We start from the raw sequence: 20,779 nt of genomic DNA, 5'->3' as shown, positions 1-20,779 counted from the left end.
TTAAAATAGTCCATGTGATTACAGTGGTTCAACCTTAAAGTTATGAAGTAACGAGAATACTTTTGTGCACAAAAACAAAACAAAAATAACAACTTTATTCAACAATTTCCATTTCATTCTCCTACACTGTCTACATTCAGCGTTTCCAGGTTCTACATCAGAACGCTGGTTCGGTATTGGGCGACGCTGTTCACATGAGCAGCACGACACATACTTGTGATGCTGACGCAGGAACCAGCCAATAATCAATTGGCGTTCTGACGTAGAACACGGAACCGCTGCACTGTGTTTACTACGTCAACAGCGTAGGATATTGTTGAATAAAGTCGTTACTTTTGTTTTGTTTTTGCGCACAAAAAGTATTCTCGTCGCTTCATAAAATTTTAATGATGTCTTTAGTACCTTTCTGGGCCTTGACAGTGGTAATTAAATTGCTTTCTGGAGGAGTCAGAGAGCTCTCGGATTTCATCAAAAACATCATAATTTGTGTTCTGAAGATGAACAAAGGTCTTACGGGTTTGGAACGACATGAGGGTGAGTAATTAATGACCGAATTTTTGGGGTGAAGTAACCTACGGAGCCCCAGACATGACATGCAGGAAAAAAAATAGTAGGCTAAATCATGCGCACGATTTATTAATTCGTTCCCTCGATTTACTAAAACGTGCGCACGATTTACTATGTCATTTCCTCGATTTATAAATCATGCGCATGATTTATAAATCGAGGGAACGAAATAGTAAATCGTGCGCACGATTTAGTAAATCGAGGGAACGAATTAGTAAGTCGTGCGCACGATTTAATTTTTTTTCTTGCATGTCATGTGCGGGGCTCCGTAGTAACCCTTTAAATCTATGATTTTTTTTTTTTTTTTAATCATCATGTTTGTGGTCTCTCACATTTTGAAAATCTTTTAGTGTGGGCCAGCCTGGCTTTAAAACTGGCTTTAAAACAGTGACTCAGAAATTTTCGGTCTTTGTTAGTGGCAGTGAATAGCATCCGCTTCTTTTAGTAAAAAAGCTCTAATGAAGGCTTTAAACAATTTGACTGCAGCCTCCAATTCATGCGGCATGGCCGCTGTGCATTATTCACGTGTGCCTGTATGTGTTCATATGAGTGTCTAAGATAATACGACACTATTTTGAGGACATAATATGCCTCCAGTGGAGAACGGAGAATACTGAGTACTCAAGTAGTCAGTCTACATCCCCTACTCAGATAAGAGCTATCAAATGAGGCCAGCATGTCCCCATTTTAAACCCAGCAAGGATTTGCCACTGTGAGTGCGGGATAAAAAGGCAGCTTTGATGTCTACGCCGGCTTGATTTAGTCTCCTTGTTCCTCTCCTCAAAGGAACCCATTACCTCAGCCAAAACCTGCATGCTAGACCTCAAATTTCCCTCTTGTCTATGACATACATCCATGCAGAATAACAGTTTGACAGCGTGAGACCTCGCAACACAAACATGTCACTGAAAAGCCTAGACGGAGCAAAACAAAACGGCATAGTAATGCCCTTTGAATCTCCAGAGAGACCAGTGTGTTGACAAAGCCTCTCCCTCTGCTTATTTTTCTCCCCTCTCGTCTCATCTCTCTCCCTCCTCTCTCTCTCTCTCTTGTTCCTCGCTCCCTCACGCTTTCACACCGATGAGCACGCTGTGTGATGATTGCTACATGTGGGCAACAGTAGATATCTCTACACAAGAACAGAACCACGCTAAACCCGTCGGATAAAGCAGCTTCTCCAGCCTGAATCAAAGAGCTGTCATCTACAACGGCAGTGAACTGTAAAGGTAAAGGCTCCATATTCATATCCCTGATCGATTGTTGCATAAGTTGCTGCTCACACTGGCTTTGTGTGTCTAGGATATTTATCATAGTGCACAGCTCTCACCATCTGTCCTTCTGTCATGTCTTCTCTTGTGTAGGGAATTGGGTGCAACAAAGACAAACAGATCATCTATTTGGCTTTCACATTGTAACATTTATAAATGATGGAAACTGCAGTTTGTGGTATTTTGATGTTTTATGATGTTGCAAGTGTTCTTTTTGTTGATGTTGTTTATCCGTGTTTCCATAAATGCTAAATTGCTTTATTACAAAGTACAGAAAAAAAAATATATACAGAACATTCATATACATTATTTGAGTTATACTATACATTTAATATCCAGTTTACATAATACCAAATCATCAGTTACTTTGTTAGCTTAAACTGCACAATTTATTATTTTCTGATATGCACAATGAACTGTGTTTATTGAAGGGATTGGGCAGCTAATCCATCTCTCCAGCAGTAACTGTAAGGGCTTTGTAGGTTTGTAAATGTCAGCGAGGGGAAGTGACAGAGATGAGGAGAGACTTTGAAACACCCACTCTCACCACCCACTGCTCTTTTTGAGACACACTGGAGATATGTTTCATTCTGCTGTACAGACGCAGCAACAGCATCCATCCAGAATTCTGCATGGATGTTATTATCAGTCTGCGAAATGGTGAATAATGCACAGCATCTTAACATTAGTTAAAATGAAATCAGAAGCACAATGCACATAAACATGTAAGAGACTCATAACTTTATGTGTGACGTTTAATTTATTAATTCCAATGGGAAATTTCTTAGCAGAAACACTTTGGGTATGGATAACTAAACTAATGCATGTTATTATAATGTTATTATAATGTTATTATAATAGCATGCATCAATGACAGTTTGACATTCATTTGTTAACATTATTAAATTATAGAATGCTCAAAATATTTTTAGTGAATGCACATTAAAATGGTTGAATAATCTAATGAATTTCTTTTTTAATGAATTATGTTTTAGTAATTATTTTAATAGATTTTGAGTTCTATGTTAGTAATCGATTATGCACAAACTACTGATCTTTAATCCCACGTTGATCTGCATGCACAAAAAGCTTTGCAGATTTCCACAGAATTTAAACACCCCCACCCACACCATTTTTGCATGTTCATTTGTTAAATATTTTGTCAAATTTTATATATATATTTTCAATAGGAGTGTAGAATTCTCATTTTACCAAGTTTAAATCAATTACACACATTTTCCTTCAAAATAAGTGTAGAAAAAGCAGATCATATAATTTGTTATATAATGTTTTTAATGACTTGGTACCATCATTTATTATAAAGTGTTGCCCAGGTATGTTTAATTAAACTCTTGCTTTCCCTTGAACTAAATTTTGGTGTCCTTGGATTGGGCCCAGTTAGCAAAGAGAGTATGAATACATTAAAACCAGACAGTGGCATTTGAGAATAAGAGTTCCTCATATAACTGTGCTAATGCTTATTGTTTCTGCCACATTCACACAATTGCAGTTCTATCCAATTTGTCTGAATTATGGCCCATTTGCCAGAATAGCCACTATGTGCTAACCTTTTTCAAACAGATGTCTCTCTGTCCCAGATTTAATGAGACCTCACACAGATAAGGAGCACTTTTTCTCATTTTTCAGCATAATGTACAACCAACATCAAATCACATTAAATAATTTATAGAAAAGTGAATCAGGCCTTGCTACTTTGAGGATATCTAAATTAAGCAACAGTGACCTTAACTTCAGAGTTTTGTTCGACCGAATGTGATTTGAGGAGACAGTAGCCATCACGTCACGTAGGTGAGGACCTCAAAGAGGAAAGGGCATTGACGAAAATAGAAGAGAAAGAAAGTAGGTGGGCTGTAGCCTGGCATTACCCTGCAACTGTCATGGCAAAGTGTGAAGAAGGGTGTAAATGAAGGTAGTGTCTCTAGGGCACAGACGCACCTTGCTAAAACAGGAGCTAAACCCTCACTCCCACAAACCCCTAGGAGACATGTTTTTTTAGTGGATTATAACATGCTTAAAAAACAGCTTAATTCAGCTTAAGGTGGTTAGGTGGCCATCCAGCCATCCTTTTTTAGTACTTTTAAGATAATTGGAAACCAGCTTGGTCAGAGAGACTATAGTTTAAACCTAAGACCAGCAAACCACCTAAGACTGGCTTAAACTGGGATTTTTTTTTTTCACAGCAACATTTACATTTAATCATTCAGCGGATGCTTTCATCCTTAGCGACTTGACAAATGAGGAACATCACAAGCAATTTATTATACATGAGTCAACATATGTTGTCTGTAAGCGTTGCTGGAGAACTTTGATGGTTAAATATTTAAAATCTTAGGCACTCTAAAGGTTAAATATTTACCTTGTTTATTCCAGAACATGGAAAGCAAAACTAATTTAAGGTTGGTAAAAGCAACTCCATTATTTTTTAACATGGACGACCAAAGAGCTTAGAATTTAAAAATAGCATGAGCGAGGGTAGAAGATCAGATGGCATAGCACATTGATAGTGGGTAGAGGAGCCTCAGCGGGAAACCTGACATCTCACTGAGCTCCATCAGACAGTAACACTACAGGGACCTTCACATGTTCTACTGAGCATGAGGGTGTGGTGCACTTCTTATGAGATGAGTTATCTGTGAGGGAACCCTCAAAAATCAATGTTTATATATTATATTATTTTAAATTATTATATTATTATTATTATTATTATATTATTGTAATATAATATATTACATTATATTTATACTATGTGCGAATAACAATAGATGCTCTTTACACTAGTGATAGATGCTATTTACACTCAAATATAGCGATAAATGCAATAAACGCTAAGTGCAAATAGTGATAGATTCCAGTTACACTATGTAAAAATACCAGTATTTTCTTTGCAATAAGTGTAAAAAATAGTTATATACTATTTACACCTCAGTATTTTAGTACATTATAAAACAGTATGCAATAATACCATATTGAGAGTAAATGATTATTAAATAAATGCCACCTTATTGGGACAATAAAGACCTACCTATAGTACATCTACCTCTAACCCTACCCAAAAAACACTTCATTATTAAATAACCATTAAATATTTTCTTCATATTTATTGAAAATAAATGCCTTTCCAATCTGATATGGAAAGAGAAAAGGGAGAAGAACGAGTTTGGCAAAAGGCAAATTCGAACTCAGGTTGATCGTGTCAAAAGTATCTGCGACGCACCTTACTCCCTCTGCCAACAAGGCTGGTCTTCATTTTTTATTTATTTTATTTTTAAAAATCAATGCTATTGGTCATCTTTTACACCTGTATGTGGATTTTATTAATATTTAACCAATGAAAAGCTTTTAAAAAACTCCACTGGATCATCAAACTGTTGTCAAACCTTGAAACTCCACCCAACTCTTTAATCTTTCAATTAAGTGCCGTGCACAGTTTGAAGATAGATGTCTGCTTGTTCGCAATGGAATAAACAATATATAATATAATACACGAAAAACTGAGCACCCATACAGCTACAATAAACTTTATAACCTGTACGTTGATGAAAACATTATGGGCACTGACTGCCTCAGACAAGGCTGTTCCAGTGACAGCCAGTATACATTTTGTCCTAACTTAATTTGATTGTGTTCAATCCACTTAAATACATACAAAAAAAAGTACCGTTTTACACTAAAAAAAACACAGTTTTACACTAAAAACTGAAAACATTTTATACGTTTTGGCCATTCATTTACACAACAACAGCGTTTTGCACTGCAAAAAATATCGCCTTGGTTTTACTCAAAAAAATTGAGGCAACTTTTTGCATCAGACTTATAAGTATTTTGAACTCATCTAATTTGTGTTTGACCAAATAGCCTTTACATGTCTTCAACATGCACCCTTAAGTAATTTCAACTCAATTTTCCTCATAAAAATAACTTAAAATACTTTGTGTAGCAGAAACATAATTCAACTGAGTAAGCACCAATATATTTAAAATAACTCCAGTGAACATACTTCAATTTTACATGCATTAGTTCTATTTCACTGCCTGAAAACACTAACTTTTGAAAACGGGTTTAAAAGTGCAAGTTCTTGAAAATGATACCGTTATCATCTCCAAGTAAACTACAAAAATGCAAATTTGTAATATGCATGCGTATTGTGTTCGGTCTATAGGCGCGTAGTGTTTCTTTACAAAGTGACATCGCCAACTACTGGCCTAGCATACATGGAAACCATAGTAACAAACGAGAACTGAGGAAAAGACATGATCTTGACAATTATATAAGCCTATTATTAGACTATATTATATTATATTAGCCTATTTATATATATATATATATATATATATATATATTATTATTATTATTATTATTATTATGCTTTTAGTTCAACATTGTGATTATGCTACCCTGCTATGAACGGCATTTCTTAGCTTAACTAAACAGACTAAAATTCAGCATTTGGGAGTTTCATTGCAACCCATTAGCATTCCATTTGAAGTGAGACAGGACACAACTATGAAATTACTCAGCACAGAAACTTGGCTTCCTACATCAAAGACAAATTGAGAATATTAAATTCCAAAGACACAAAAACGGAAGGAGAATGTTAGCAATGTTTTTATTTCTTTGGGCATCTCATGATGATTTTATAAGGGTGAGACATCAGAGTATCTTTTATTTAGCAAGCTCCCTGTAGCTCCATTTGTGCTGCATGGATGCATAGAACATGAACTGGCTTCTCCCTGCCTAGATAGATTTGTCAGTGCATTTTATAAATAGCATAGCACGTGTTCTCATCCAGTCCAAGGAAATGAAGAATAAGCCTCAAGCATCCGGCAAATCACTAAAATATTCCCATCTTGAGAGAATTTGGATTGTTTGACAGACCGCAATTAGAAATTCATGATTTCTGCGATGCTTTACCAAAAGGGACATATGTTTAAAATGGTCATTAGTTGTAATTAGTCAAATGAAAAAAGATACAAAAAAAAGGTTGAAAAATAATACTAATAAATGATATGTCATCAGTTCCTTTAACTTGCACTCCATTTAGCAATATTCAGAAACAGGAAACTATTCAATAAAATACCACAAAACAAGAACAAACAGAAATGTGATACTTGACACAAATTAAACTGCCTTTTATGCCAAGAACTACCAAAGCTAACATGCAAGCACACAGATTAAAATATACCTTGTACCTCTTCTTTAATAACATCCGTGGTACACTGTAAACCCAAATAATTTGGGCTAACTCAAAAAAAAAAAAAAAAAAAAAAAGAGGTAATCAGTTACATCAAATTTTTTGAATTAGGATATTCCCAATTTTAAGTAAGCAGAACTATCAAGTTTTGAGTTTGTAGTACTCATGCATGTTAATTGCTACTTACCTAAAGTAATGAGTTAGCTAACTCATACATTTTGATAGCAATTAACATAAAGTATTTAGTTATTTATTTAATTTTTATTTTTTTGAGTTCTTGCCAAATTTAATTATTTACTTCACTGTAAACCCTAATAAGAAAATTCCGAAAATGCCAACTTGCTAATATTCTAACATGTTAACAATAGCATGGTATAGCACTTACTGAATGAGTACAGCAAATTAAAACATGTAACTTACCTGCTCTAACTTACCAAACCACATGCACCACTTGTCACCATGATGGTAACTCTCCAAAAACACACATTAACAGAAACCCTTCTAAATTAGCATAAAAAACATTAATCACTACTAAATCTCCCACTTAACATTAATCTTACACACACACACACACACACACACACACACACACACACACACACACAAAAAAAAACATTATCTAACACATAATTTTAGCATTTACTCTCCCTTTCGAGTACCATGGGCAAAGCATGCTGGGAAGTAGAAATCCCAGCCCAGTTTCAGTTAAACTTAAGCTAGTATAAATAAAAAGAAATGAGTTCATACAACTCAAAATGATGAAACAGTTCAGTTTACTTGAAATATGTCAGTGCTGTGAACTCAAAAGAAAAAAAAAAGTTCTAAATACTCATTACAGTTAATTTAACTGAACTAATTTGTTCAATTTAAGTTTGTCCTACTCAAAACAATTAAGTATTTTGAGCGTTAGGGATTACATACCAATGGCTTTTCTGATTCCCATCAAAGTGTACAATAACACAAAGCTATGTTCTCATGGTTTTTTTATACATGTTGAGAGGAATTACTCATGCCTATTTTCTGTAGAGGAATTTACAATCCTTCAGAAAAAGAATGGTCAATTTCATGCAGTGTTCCCAATTAAAAATAACTACATGTGAAAGCAATAGGTTGCATCAGTTTCTTGGACTGAAATGGTAAGAGAGTGGAAATTTTTATTTATTTATTTTTTTGGAAATGTTCCTTTAGAAGAACTGAACGTGCCTGGAACTGCAGGTGCAATAACAAAAGCAAAATAACGTGAGTCTTATGTTGGTCCAAATGTTTTATATTGCGTCAAGGGAAAAGGTGGCATCTGGCATGCTAGTAATTGTGAGCCATGGGAATAGTGATTAACAAAATATGCTCACTGATGAGTAGTATATATACATGTAAATCTTTATCATTTTCACAGACAAATCAACACCTCACTTGTTCCTACAGTACAATCGACTGGAAGAAATTGCATCGCAAGGACAGTCAGTGAGTATATCCACTTAGTTTATGTAAGAGTTAATGTGTGTATCTCTCTGTCTCTCGCTCTCTGTCGCGCTCTCGCTCTCTGTCCTGATTGATTCTTCTATGATGTAAATATACATGCAGAATTCATGATAATGTCTTTTTTAGGGCCAGGTGCGCTGTTGCATTTCAATGATTCCCATTTTGAAAGAATATTCATGTTTACAATATGGTGAATGCACATCTCCTGATAATTAGTGAACATTGCAATGGTGTGTTGTATAATGCAGGTTTATGATAACATCTGTGAGCATTACTGCAATCTAATCAGACAGGCTATTATGCACACCTGAGCTGTTGTTGTTATTATTATCATCAGTAATTTGGTATGTTCTAAAAATAAATCATCACCAGTCTCTTATGAATACACTAATGTCATTGGCAGCTGCTAATCTTTTGTTATTTAAGATTGCTTGTGTCTTCTTTCTCTTTCCTTTTTTTCAGGGCCATGAAAACTAGACTAGGGTGCCTGTCTAACAAATCAGACTCATGCAGCGATTTTTCAGAATTCCTGCCTCCTGCTCAGGAGAGGTCCACAAGATACTTGAAGTGAGTACTTTTTTGTTGTTCCCTCAAAAAAAAAAAAAAAAAAAGGAAAATAGTTCATTAGCTGTCACATAACTGTACCTAATCATGTATCTTTGGCCATCTTAGGTTATCAAATGATGAAGTGACCAGATGGGCAGATTCATTTGATGCTCTGCTGTCCAATAAATGTAAGTCACATTAATCATGATTAAGTCTATGGGTTTAAATTATTGAGCTTATTTGTGTTATTCTTCAATAGGGCACTTTTTATTACTTGAATCTTAAAAAGATATGAAATCTTCTAACCATGTTTCATCTATGTTGAAATATTTAGCACATAACTAATTAACTAATTATAACTAATTCATTAAAAAAAAAACATTTTAATTCTTTGATAAATCCCTCACATCATTATGTAAACATCGTAAAATAAATTACAATTTAAAATTTCTATCCACCAAGAAAACTATCAACCAGCTCTACTCTGCTAAATGCAATCATAAGGCATGAAGATATTAAGATATTATATAGACATTAACTTCACGATTTTCTGTAAAGCTGTTTTGAAACAATGTGTTGTAAAAAGCAGTATATACTGTAAAAATTGACTTTAATTGAAACAAAGTAAAATTTGCAATTTCCCTGATTTTTTCTTCACATTTTATAAATGCATTTGTGCAGTGTAATATAAGCTCAAAATCATGACATTCTGGAAAATGTAACATTTGAACACATTGAAAAAAAAAAAAACAATTAAAAAAAATAATAATTTAAGAGACAAAATAAATGTTTCAAGCATTTATAATCTATATTTAAGCAGAATTTTTATATATGTATATAATATGTATTAACACTGTACACCAGCCAGCACACTTCTCCAAAACATCCTTACAACAAATCTTTGAAGTATTGCAATATTGTAATATTAGTATGCTACATGTTGTACCAATATATGGCTATACTTCAGCCATGATATAGTTCAGCAGCAAGTTATGTAAGCTTTCCATATTAATGTGAAGGACGCCATTTCCCTGTGAGTCACGCGTTTGGCTGTGACTTCTCTCGTTGATTGCTCACAAAATGACAGGCCTTATTTCCTCAGGCTTAATTCCAACATCAATTAGAACAGCGCGTGTACAGTATGTATGTGTGTGTGTGTGTGTGTGTGTGTGTGTGTGTGTGTGTGTGTGTGTGTGTGTGTGTGTGTGTGTGTGTGTGTGTGTGTGTCTTTCCTGAATCTCACAGTACTGACACCCCAGACGTGCCACAAATAGCCTCTCTCAGTGCTGGACGTTTGTTCAAGCTAAAGACTTCTAAAATCTGTCAACAGTAGTACTCAGATAGTAACGATAGTCAGCAAACCATTCAGAAAACCTTTATTAGCGGAGCTTGCTAAAGCTGAGGAAACCCCTAACGTTAGGTATTATGAAGTCTTGATTTTGCTTTTGGGGTGTACTAGAATATGTTTTCATGCTTGATTGTTCAAAAAACGCATTATTTTTTAACATATTTTATATTATTATATAAATATAATGGGAGTGACTGGAGGATGAAATTTTGAAGCCCAAAAAAGTGCACCCATCGATCATAAACGTACTCCACGCGGCTCCATTAATAAAGGCCTTCTGTAACGAATCAATGCATTTGTGCAAGACAAATATTCTTTTATTTAAAACGTTTTAAAGTAAAATAACAAGCTTCTGGTGTGACAGCCATATGCATTTAACGTTAACTTCTGCGACATAGTACACAATGATATGACATACTTCGCGTTATAATGTAGGACATAAGGTAGAACATCATGGCAATGTGTACTACGTCATGGAAGTTAACACTTTTAGACGCAAGTCGAATGCGTATGCTCTTTTTTACTTAGGCCAACAAGCAACCAAGTGCCTAAAATGAGACAAACATACACTGCAAACATGGCGGAATAACACGGTTACTACCCCAAGGAAAGAAGTTGACATAACATGCTCGGGCATATCCCATATCAACTACTCTGACAAACTTTTTGTAATGTTTGAGGAAAAACAGTTATATAATACAGCCATGGATTAAAATGCTTTCCTGAGACACTTATTATAACTGGCAGGAGTAGTATTCAAAACAGCTTCAGATAGATTGACAAAGCAAACAATGACAAATATGTGATACATGAGATGTGTGAAATATTTAAACTAACACACAGATATAAGAATGTCGATATAAAATGTCTACCAAACACAAACGTTTAGCTTTACTCACCAGTTGCTCCTCTGAGAAGCAAGAGAAAATGGTGTCTGGTAAATTCTTTAGTGACAGTGCTGCATAAATTCCTGGATGTTGGAAAGAGCACCTTATTTTGTTTACATTTATAAGCACAAAAACGCATTGTCCTACTGAATCACAAAACTCTGTTAATATAATGATGATGATATGATGATAATTATGGATGTTATGGATTTCAATGGCTGTGTCTTTCACTCACTTTCAATTAATTACTAGGGTGCTGGGTAAAATCTCCCCTTCAGGTAGCATGATCTGTAAAAAGCATTTCAGATATAAATGACATCCTGTGTCTGATATAGCACAGGATACATGCTCAGCAGAAAATCACTTTTAAAAGAAAAAAACAAAAACAAACAATGGCCACACTAAAGGAGAACATTTTGTTCGCTAGCCAGCAGGAGAACATTTAGCGTCTGTACTGCCTCTTGATTGTCCTTTCATTGAATTTCCTGAGAAGCACTATTGTCTCATTTACCCACCCTGCTGTTTGTATGGACTTTAACTGAGAAGTCTACCTCACACAAAAAGGATACAGGGTAAAAAAAAAAACACCACAAAAGACCATATGATGATCATAAAATCCAACCAGGCTCATTGGAAAAACATCCCTGTGGCAACATTTCTGCAAAATGATATTACATTTCGTGACCCTTTCAAAGTGAAATATCCAGTGAGTGACGATGAAATGTCCAATGAGTGACGATGTTGGTGTAATCTCTCATTTGAAGCACATCACAAATGTGACAAGGGGAAAAAAAAATTGTTTTTGATCAATGAAAGCATCTGTCTTGGTGGCAGATCCTGATTTTGCAGAGTTAGATGCGTTCCTGGGTCAACATATTTTGTTGATCCTGGAACAACATTCCTGTCTGAAAATTTAATCCTATCCCTACCCGTAAACCTAACCCTACCCATAAGTTATCTCTAAAATCAGAGGCAAATTACACTGATGTAGAAGAACCTAACCCTGGTTGTAAGCCTAAACTTGACAAAAACTGTAAACTTGTCCCTCAAATCCGATTGGTTGATTGGAATGTTGTTCCAGGATCAACAAAGATGCTGATCCAGGTTCTGCTGTTTGGTGTCCTTGAGATGAATTTCCTGTAGCCAGTGTGGTCTAGATATGGCATATTAGACATGACAAAGATATATTGGTTTTAATATAGTAAGATGTTTATCCGTAATCTTATTCATCTTTATTTCATAGATGGTTTGGCAGCTTTCAGAACCTTCCTCAAAACAGAGTTCAGTGATGAAAACATCGAGTTCTGGTTGGCATGTGAGGACTATAAAAAGATCAAATCCCCTGCTAAGATGATGTCTAAGGCCAGTAAGATCTACAAGGAATTTATTGACATTCATGCACCCAGAGAGGTATGTTGACTCCTTCCATAAAACCATAGCAACTACGCCTGAACAAACAGTATTTGTTTGAATCACCAAAGCTCTTAATAGTATTGCTAAATAACATAGATGCAAATATGTTAATATGAGTATACTAAAAAAACATTTCAATAGCCTATGTATACATGCGATGTTTCCAGATATAACAGGCATTCGTGTCATATCTTTTGAACTTTCTATTTAATGAAGAATCCGCAAAAATATTAAACAGCACAACTGTTTTCAACACTGATATTAAATGATTTCAGAAGGATCATGTGACACTGGAGTAATGGCTGCTGAAAATGTATATATATATTTGTATTTATAATAAAGATGTACAGTTTTTAATTGCGTATACAATGCACTTCCGAGTTTGAGACCTGTGCTATAAAGATTTTTCCTCCCTCGGAGTTTGTTCTTTAGCACACCTACGCTCACTTTAGTTCTTCCCTGGCTTCAAACCTGAAGATCATCTTCTTGTTCAGCATGACCTTCAGTTACTTTGTGAATCACTGCTTGTTATTCGGGAAGCACAGCACTGTCCTTAAGCATCCTGACAGTGTGGGTCACAGAAAACACAAATATAGCTCCAGTTTGGCTCCTTCAAGACGAGACGTATCTACCAAATGTAATAATCCTGCTCTCTTGGCTCAGACGGTCCACAAACTGAATAAAATTTGTGACGGTGTAGAAGCGCAAAATATGATCATCAGAGATAGTGATAGATGTTTTTGTGTGAACTTTGGTGACCACACCATTTATAGTCTCTCCACTTTGGCTGTGCTGGAAAATGGTTTGGTTGATTCTATGCTGTTATCAAGAGCAGTTGTGCAGAATTTAATATTCTCTAACTCTTATATCTCTGAAGGTTAACATAGACCACAGGACCAGAGAGGAAACCAAACAGAGGCTTCTGGAGCCAACTCCCAACAGTCTCAATGAAGTCCAAGCTAAAGTGTACAGCCTCATGGAAAAAGACTCCTTTCCTCGGTTTATAAGATCAAAGATCTATCAGGACTTACTGAACAGGACACAGATATACTGCCAGAGGAAATCTGTTTAAAAGTGAAAGTCTATGAAAGATGTCTATTTGCTTGCCTGGTTAGATGATATTGAGATATATAATATAATAAAGCAGACTTTAATTGTATTATATAGCATAGTCTGTGTTGAGAACACCTAGATGAGAATAATCATATAAAAAAGGTTAAAAAAAAAAAAACTAGTTTCTTGCTAGTTTGTGCATCTAAAGTAAAACATGACCCTGTACTGTAATTCTTTGCTCAGTTCTATTTGAACTATATTCTCTCCCTCTCAATTGTGATAGAATGGTCAATGTTACTTCTGAATGCTGGCAAGCATGTAAATGTAAATCAGTCTCTACATGGGTAATATGTAAGAGTAGAGTATGATAATTTATTTTTCTTATCTTCAATGTAACTTGTGTACACATTAACACCGATATGTTTCGATACAACAACCTAAGACATGCCTGCTGTGTTACTGCATGCAGCCTCGGCCTGCGGACATCTCTCACTGAATCTTTTCTCTTAAAATCTAAACCTAAAAATAATTACGCACACATACGCACACAAAATATAGTTTTTCTCTGAAAAAAAATTCAGAGTACGTGGCATAATGTATTGTTTAGCTTTATTTATTTTGTTGTTTATTAATTTATTTAAGTTTATTCTTTCAGATGTTGATGTTCTAATGGTTTACAATGACATGTTCTCCTGTGATGATAAATCAAGTAAAGCATGTCACTTCAATCCTGGTGTTGATGTTTTTTTGTTTGTTTGTTCTGAAAACCCCTGGCCTAAAACAGTGTTCGTACTGAAGTTTGCGTACGTATGCACTATTCTATGCCGTTTTATAGTGTGTTCAGACTAAAAATTCCATAAAGAAAAAGTGCACTTTAAATACCCGGATGAAGCACTTAATTAACAGAAGAAAAAAAAAAGAACAAAAAAACCGAAGTGTGGAATGTTGGACACTTCATGCACTCAACTCTCGCATTACATAGCAGAGGGGGAGGGGCTATCAGATTCTTTAAAATTCATACACTACACAGTTGAGTATATAGTGCATAGTGTATAAGTGCATAGTGTACAGTGCGTCATTTAGGGCACAACTTGAGGCTTTTCGGATTTTCCGTTGCAGTGTTCTCTCGGTATTTACGATTCTTTGCAGCCTTTAGCCACTGCCTACAAAGAGCTGGATTCTTCACTGGAAACCTGAAAATACGCTATGAATTCTTGCACTCATACAAGTCGACAACATTTCAACTAAGGCTGCATTTAACTCCACTTTTATGGTGGTTTTCCACTGCATGGTACGGTTTGATATGGCATGATACGACCGTACCAATACTAAATGTGCCGTGCAAACACTGCAAATCACTGATTCTTCAGAGAGAATCGTCACTACCAGTGACGCAACTTTTTTAAGCGACTTGCTTTAAATGAATGTTGCACGCAACTTAAAAAAAAAAAAAATGGCTGTATCGTGGTCAGACTCCTTGGTAGCTGAGGAGCAGATCCACGGCAGTAAAGGTGGTGCAACTACACGATCACTCTATAATCACTACACGATCACTCTATAATCACACCCTCTTTGAAGCAGTACTAAAGTGCAGTGGAAAAGCAAACCGAAAGTAAAGCGAGCCATGCCATACCGAGTAATTCAACTTCTTCAAGTGGACGAGGGAAGTTTATATGGACAGACCCTCAACTCCTCAATTTTGGTGCATTCACGCCATGTTGTAATGACTGTAATTACAAGATTTCAACTTGTAAAGCTCTTAATTACAGCTTGTAAGATAGGAACTTTCTGAGAGCTCCTACTTGTACCATGTGACCACTGTACCACCTGACCGCTGTAGATTAATTTAGGTGTTGATGGTACCCACAAGTGATCAAGGGCTTAGGGTGTTAAGTTAGTGAGGGAAGGTCATAAAAAAAGAAATGGACTTAAACGCAGCTTAAAAGTTTGCTAAGAAGTATTTCCTACTAAAGCAAGGCAATATTTGACTCTGGTCAAGCCTATTCAATAGAAGCACACTGGGAGTGGCCTTGGACGGCAACATGCCCAGTGCATTACAGGTGTTCAAGTTTTCTTACCTATTTGGCAAAAGGGAAGACAACAGCCCTTTTTCCGTGTTTTCTCTAGTCAGGTAGCACGACTTCAAACACTTTTTTTTTTTTTTGTTTTGTCTTTCTACTGCATAGCCAGAGTTTTATTGAGAGTTGATTTTGCCAGCGGTAAATTACCCCTTTAAGAAAACAATTACATGTTGCTACTTTTTACAGTATGGCATAATAAATTACTGTAGAATAAATAGGTACAAATGACCTCAGACAGATTGTAAATGTTATAAAAGCTCTTCAGCACACAGATGTGAAGCCCTTGGCTAATTTGGTTTCTTCCAAGGGCTATAGCCCAGATGGAATAATTAGATCTTCCACCCCTTCAGATCAGTGCTCCCTGAACACTGTTTAAGACAGAGAGAACATCTGCTGGCCTGGGGCAAAGTCCTCCCTGGAGGCATCGCGAATATATTCACAAGCTTCAGACACATGCCTCCCTATCAAAGCAATGTAAAGGCCCTGTTACCATGGGAGAAGTCGCGGAACCATTCAGGTGGGAGCTCAGGTTAATTACAGCCTCTTCTCTTTCTTTAAGAATTCCATTGTTCAAATTGTCAAAATGATCTTTCTAAAACTCACCATTACAGCTGAATGCATTTGCTGCTGCTTGTTTAGAGGTAATGATGAAAAGATATGGCGTGTGTTTTCTTGTGTAGCCTAGTATGGCAATAATTATGATCCTTGTGCGGTGTGCAGAACCTGATTTCATCAAGTGCAATATGTTCCTGGAACAACATTCCTGTCCGAAAATGTAATCCTAACCATACCCATAAGTCATCCCTAAAATCAGAGGGAAATGATAGGTGAATAACACTGATGTAGAATCACCTAACATTGGTTATAAGCCTAAACTTGACAAACTGTAAACTTGTCCCTCAAATCTGATTGGTTGGTTGATGTTGTTCCAGGATCAACAAAATATGTTGACCCATGCATCCACCTCTGCAAAATCAGGACGTGCTTCTCACCAGATGAGCATTTGCTTTCATTGTTGAAAGAAAATGTGAAGCACTGCGACAAACAGCTGAAAATCAGTGCATTTTCTCCAGAACAGGCCCTTGTTGTTAACAAGAATTATAAAAACATAAAAGCAATAAAAATGGGATATACTTCATAACCTCCAGATGACTGCAAATTTGTATTTGATATTTTAAAACATTGACATTTTTATTAAGATTTGCTTATTTATATGTTAGCAAAGCTAAATCCATCCATCAGTTCATGAAATGATAAGTTGCTGTAAGACTGATTATATTCTGTGATTGTTGTTAATGATAGATCTAAACAAAAACAGTAGTCTGATAATTTGCAGTTTGAATACTGGAAACCGTTTGTTGAATAGCCACAGTTACTCATTTTATCCTCTACGTTTGGGAGAAAATCCATTTTAAAAAGGTATTAGTATTGGCAGTAGCCTTGATAGTACTTAGTAAAAAGTTACTATTCAATTATTAATAATTAAAATTACTTTTTTATGGAGATTCTACATTAATTTGAGGATTCAATATATTTATTATATATTATAAATATATAAATATATTACATTTATGATTATAAATTTTAATGTAGGTGTGATTAATCATGATTAAATCACAGAAACCTGTGCCATTACTTAGTAATTTTTTAATCAATTCACAATTCACATAAATTATTCATTCATTCATTCATTCATTTGAATAGCATGGTTATTAGGGGAAAATGTGTCATAATGGTTATTTTTGCACTGAGCAAACAATCATTCATTGTTGAGCTGTTGTTAAATATAATGTTAAATATAGTTCAATTAAATAATTTAAATTTAAAGGTTAAATAATTAAATTAATGTAAATGTCCATGGCTAGTATCAATATGACATTTTCAGTAAGATAACCTGCAATTTTATATTAAACAAACTATTAAAGGGGTCATATAATGCCACTTTTACAAGATGTAAAATAAGTCTCTGATGTCCCCAGAGTGTGTATGTTAAGTTTTAGCTCAAAATACCCTACAGATCATTTTTTATAGCATGTTAAATTTGTCACTTTTTGAGGGTGAGCAAATACGCTCCGTTTTTGTGTGTGTCCCTTTAAATGCAAATGAGCTGCTGCTCCCTAGCAGAGGGCGGAGTCAGAGATTGTATATTATAGGGAGATGAGAGGGTCTGTATCTCTTACCATTGGAGAAAGCGTAACAGCTAACTTAATCACGTGCTCACCTCTCAGCCTATTGTGTAATGGCAGTGACATCAGTCGCAACATTCCCTAGTCTGCCTTCTCTTAAAAAAATACATTATTATCAAGATAAAATCTACATATAGTTCCTAACGAATGTATTGTTTAGTGTAAAACATGCTGAAGATTAGCAAATAGGCTGCAGACTCACTGAAAATGTCAGAAACTGTTCAGCCTTTTATGTTCAAACCGGAGTCGGACAATGATGGAGAGACTCAAGAAAAAGTGACAACATGTAGAATGCAATAGGACATTTCTGAACGGTTAGTTGATGAATTTATGTATGTGGAGTTAACTATCTTAAAGTCATTAATTAGCATATTCTGTTATGATAATCTATAATCGCTTGTGTGGGAACTGTTGTAAGATGCCTTCAGAGCCAGAGAATATACTGCATGAAGATAGAACAGGTATAGTTTAGTTTAATTATGGTTTTAACTTATGTTGTCATCATGCTTTTATGACATGCTATTGCATTTGTGTTATGTTTTGTAGTGCAATAACATGGCCTCACCCTTTTTCTGCATGTTCTGGGGGGCAGGGTTTATGTAAATTTTACGGTTAGTGATGCCACCAACCCGGGAAGAAGCTCGTTGTAGTCCCTTCCGTCTGTTTGTTGTAGTCCTTAAACAGAGAATTCTTTAAAAGAAAATATCTCGCTTTGCTTTGAATTTTAAATTTTGAACTAAATTTAAAAAAGTGAAATCATAATCAACCACCCTTTTAATTTTAACTGAGGTGTAAAATCTTAACTGGAACTTTTCCTGGCCCATAAAAAAAATATATTGTGTACGTACCTATACCAACAGCCGACATTTTCTGGTAATATCATATGTAGTGTACAAACCCGATTCCAAAAAAGTTGGGACACTGTACAAATTGTGAATAAAAAAGGAATGCAATAATTTACAAATCTCATAAACTTATATTTTATTCACAATAGAATATAGATAACATATCAAATGTTGAAAGTGAGACATTTTGAAATGTCATGCCAAATTTTGGCTCATTTTGGATTTCATGAGAGCTACACATTCCAAAAAAGTTGGGACAGGTAGCAATAAGAGGCCAGAAAAGTTAAATGTACATATAAGGAACAGCTGGAGGACCAATTTGCAACTTATTAGGTCAATTGGCAACATGATTGGGTATAAAAGGAGCCTCTCAGAGTGGCAGTGTCTCTCAGAAGTCAAGATGGGCAGAGGATCACCAATGCTGCGGCGAAAAATAGTGGCGCAATATCAGAAAGGAGTTTCTCAGTTATGAAGTTATCATCATCTACAGTGCATAATATCATCCAGAGATTCAGAGAATTTGGAACAATCTCTGTGCATAAGGGTCAAGGCCGGAAAACCATACTGGATGCCCGTGATCTTCGGGCCCTTAGACGGCACTGCATCACATACAGGAATGCTACTGTAATGGAAATCACAACATGGGCTCAGTAATACTTCCAGAAAATATTGTCGGTGAACACAATCCACCGTGCCATTCGCCATTGCCGGCTAAAACTCTATAGGTCAAAAAAGAAGCCATATCTAAACATGATCCAGAAGCGCAGGCGTTTTCTCTGGGCCAAGGCTCATTTAAAATGGACTGTGGCAAAGTGGAAAACTGTTCTGTGGTCAGACGAATAAAAATTTGAAGTTCTTTTTGGAAAACTGGGATGCCATGTCATCCGGACTAAAGAGGACAAGGACAACCCAAGTTGTTATCAGCGCTCAGTTCAGAAGCCTGCATCTCTGATGGTATGGGGTTGCATGAGTGCGTGTGGCATGGGCAGCTTACACATCTGGAAAGGCACCATCAATGCTGAAGGTATATCCAAGTTCTAGAACAACATATGCTCCATCCAGACGTCGTCTCTTTCAGGGAAGACCTTGCATTTTCCAACATGACAATGCCAGACCACATACTGCATCAATTACAACATCATGGCTGCGTAGAAGAAGGATCCGGGTACTGAAATGGCCAGCCTGCAGTCCAGATCTTTCACCCATAGAAAACATTTGGCGCATCATAAAGAGGAAGATGCGACAAAGAAGACCTAAGACAGTTGAGCAACTAGAAGCCTGTACTAGACAAGAATGGGACAACATTCCTATTCCTAAACTTGAGCAACTTGTCTCCTCAGTCCCCAGATGTTTGCAGACTGTTATAAAAAGAAGAGGGGATAACACACAGTGATAAACATGGCCTTGTCCCAACTTTTTTGAGATGTGTTGATGCCATGAAATTTAAAATCAACTTATTTTTCCCTTAAAATGATACATTTTCTCAGTTTAAACATTTGATATGTCATTTATGTTGTATTCTGAATAAAATATTGAAATTTGAAACTTCCACATCATTGCATTCCTTTTTTATTCAAAATTTGTACAGCGTCCCAACTTTTTTGGAATCGGGTTTGTATTTGAAATGAGGATAAACTGAGCATGTAGCATGTAAGGCCTTGCACGGTTTCATTATTAAACTGTTCTAATACTATAAGTGTACTGTAAGTGTTTTGTGAATACTAGCCAATACTCAAGGTTTTCAAAACAGTAATGCCAGGAATCATCACAGGCCTGGCCTTTTCCAATAATAAGCTGATGTAGGTGGATTCCCGGACAAAATCCCCACTCACTGAGTGTCAGGGCTAATTCATAACACCTTAGGAGCATTACAGCTGACAGGAACCTCGAGTGA

At 35.8% G+C, this 20,779-nt stretch overlaps 1 protein-coding gene across 2 annotated transcripts; it reads left to right on the top strand.

Annotated features, from left to right (window-relative positions):
* The first annotated feature begins 1,567 nt into the window (after positions 1-1,567).
* rgs8 (regulator of G protein signaling 8) lies at positions 1,568-14,501 on the top strand. Of its 2 annotated transcripts, none has more exons than XM_051898066.1 (6): positions 1,568-1,793; positions 8,470-8,508; positions 8,989-9,093; positions 9,199-9,260; positions 12,551-12,717; positions 13,598-14,501. In XM_051898066.1, the coding sequence occupies exons 3-6, from the start codon at positions 8,993-8,995 to the stop codon at positions 13,790-13,792; spliced, it is 525 nt and encodes a 174-aa protein (XP_051754026.1). In that variant the 5' UTR covers positions 1,568-1,793; positions 8,470-8,508; positions 8,989-8,992; the 3' UTR covers positions 13,793-14,501. The 2 variants fall into 2 exon arrangements, with proteins under 2 accessions (XP_051754026.1, XP_051754025.1); XM_051898065.1 differs by having other exon boundaries at positions 1,573-1,793; positions 8,441-8,508.
* Positions 14,502-20,779: the final 6,278 nt, after the last annotated feature.

This window comes from Ctenopharyngodon idella, chromosome 6, assembly GCF_019924925.1.
Source record: "Ctenopharyngodon idella isolate HZGC_01 chromosome 6, HZGC01, whole genome shotgun sequence".
NCBI lineage: Eukaryota > Metazoa > Chordata > Actinopteri > Cypriniformes > Xenocyprididae > Ctenopharyngodon > Ctenopharyngodon idella.
The sequence above is the reverse complement of the archived record's forward strand: the minus strand, read 5'-3'. Positions and strand labels throughout refer to the sequence as shown.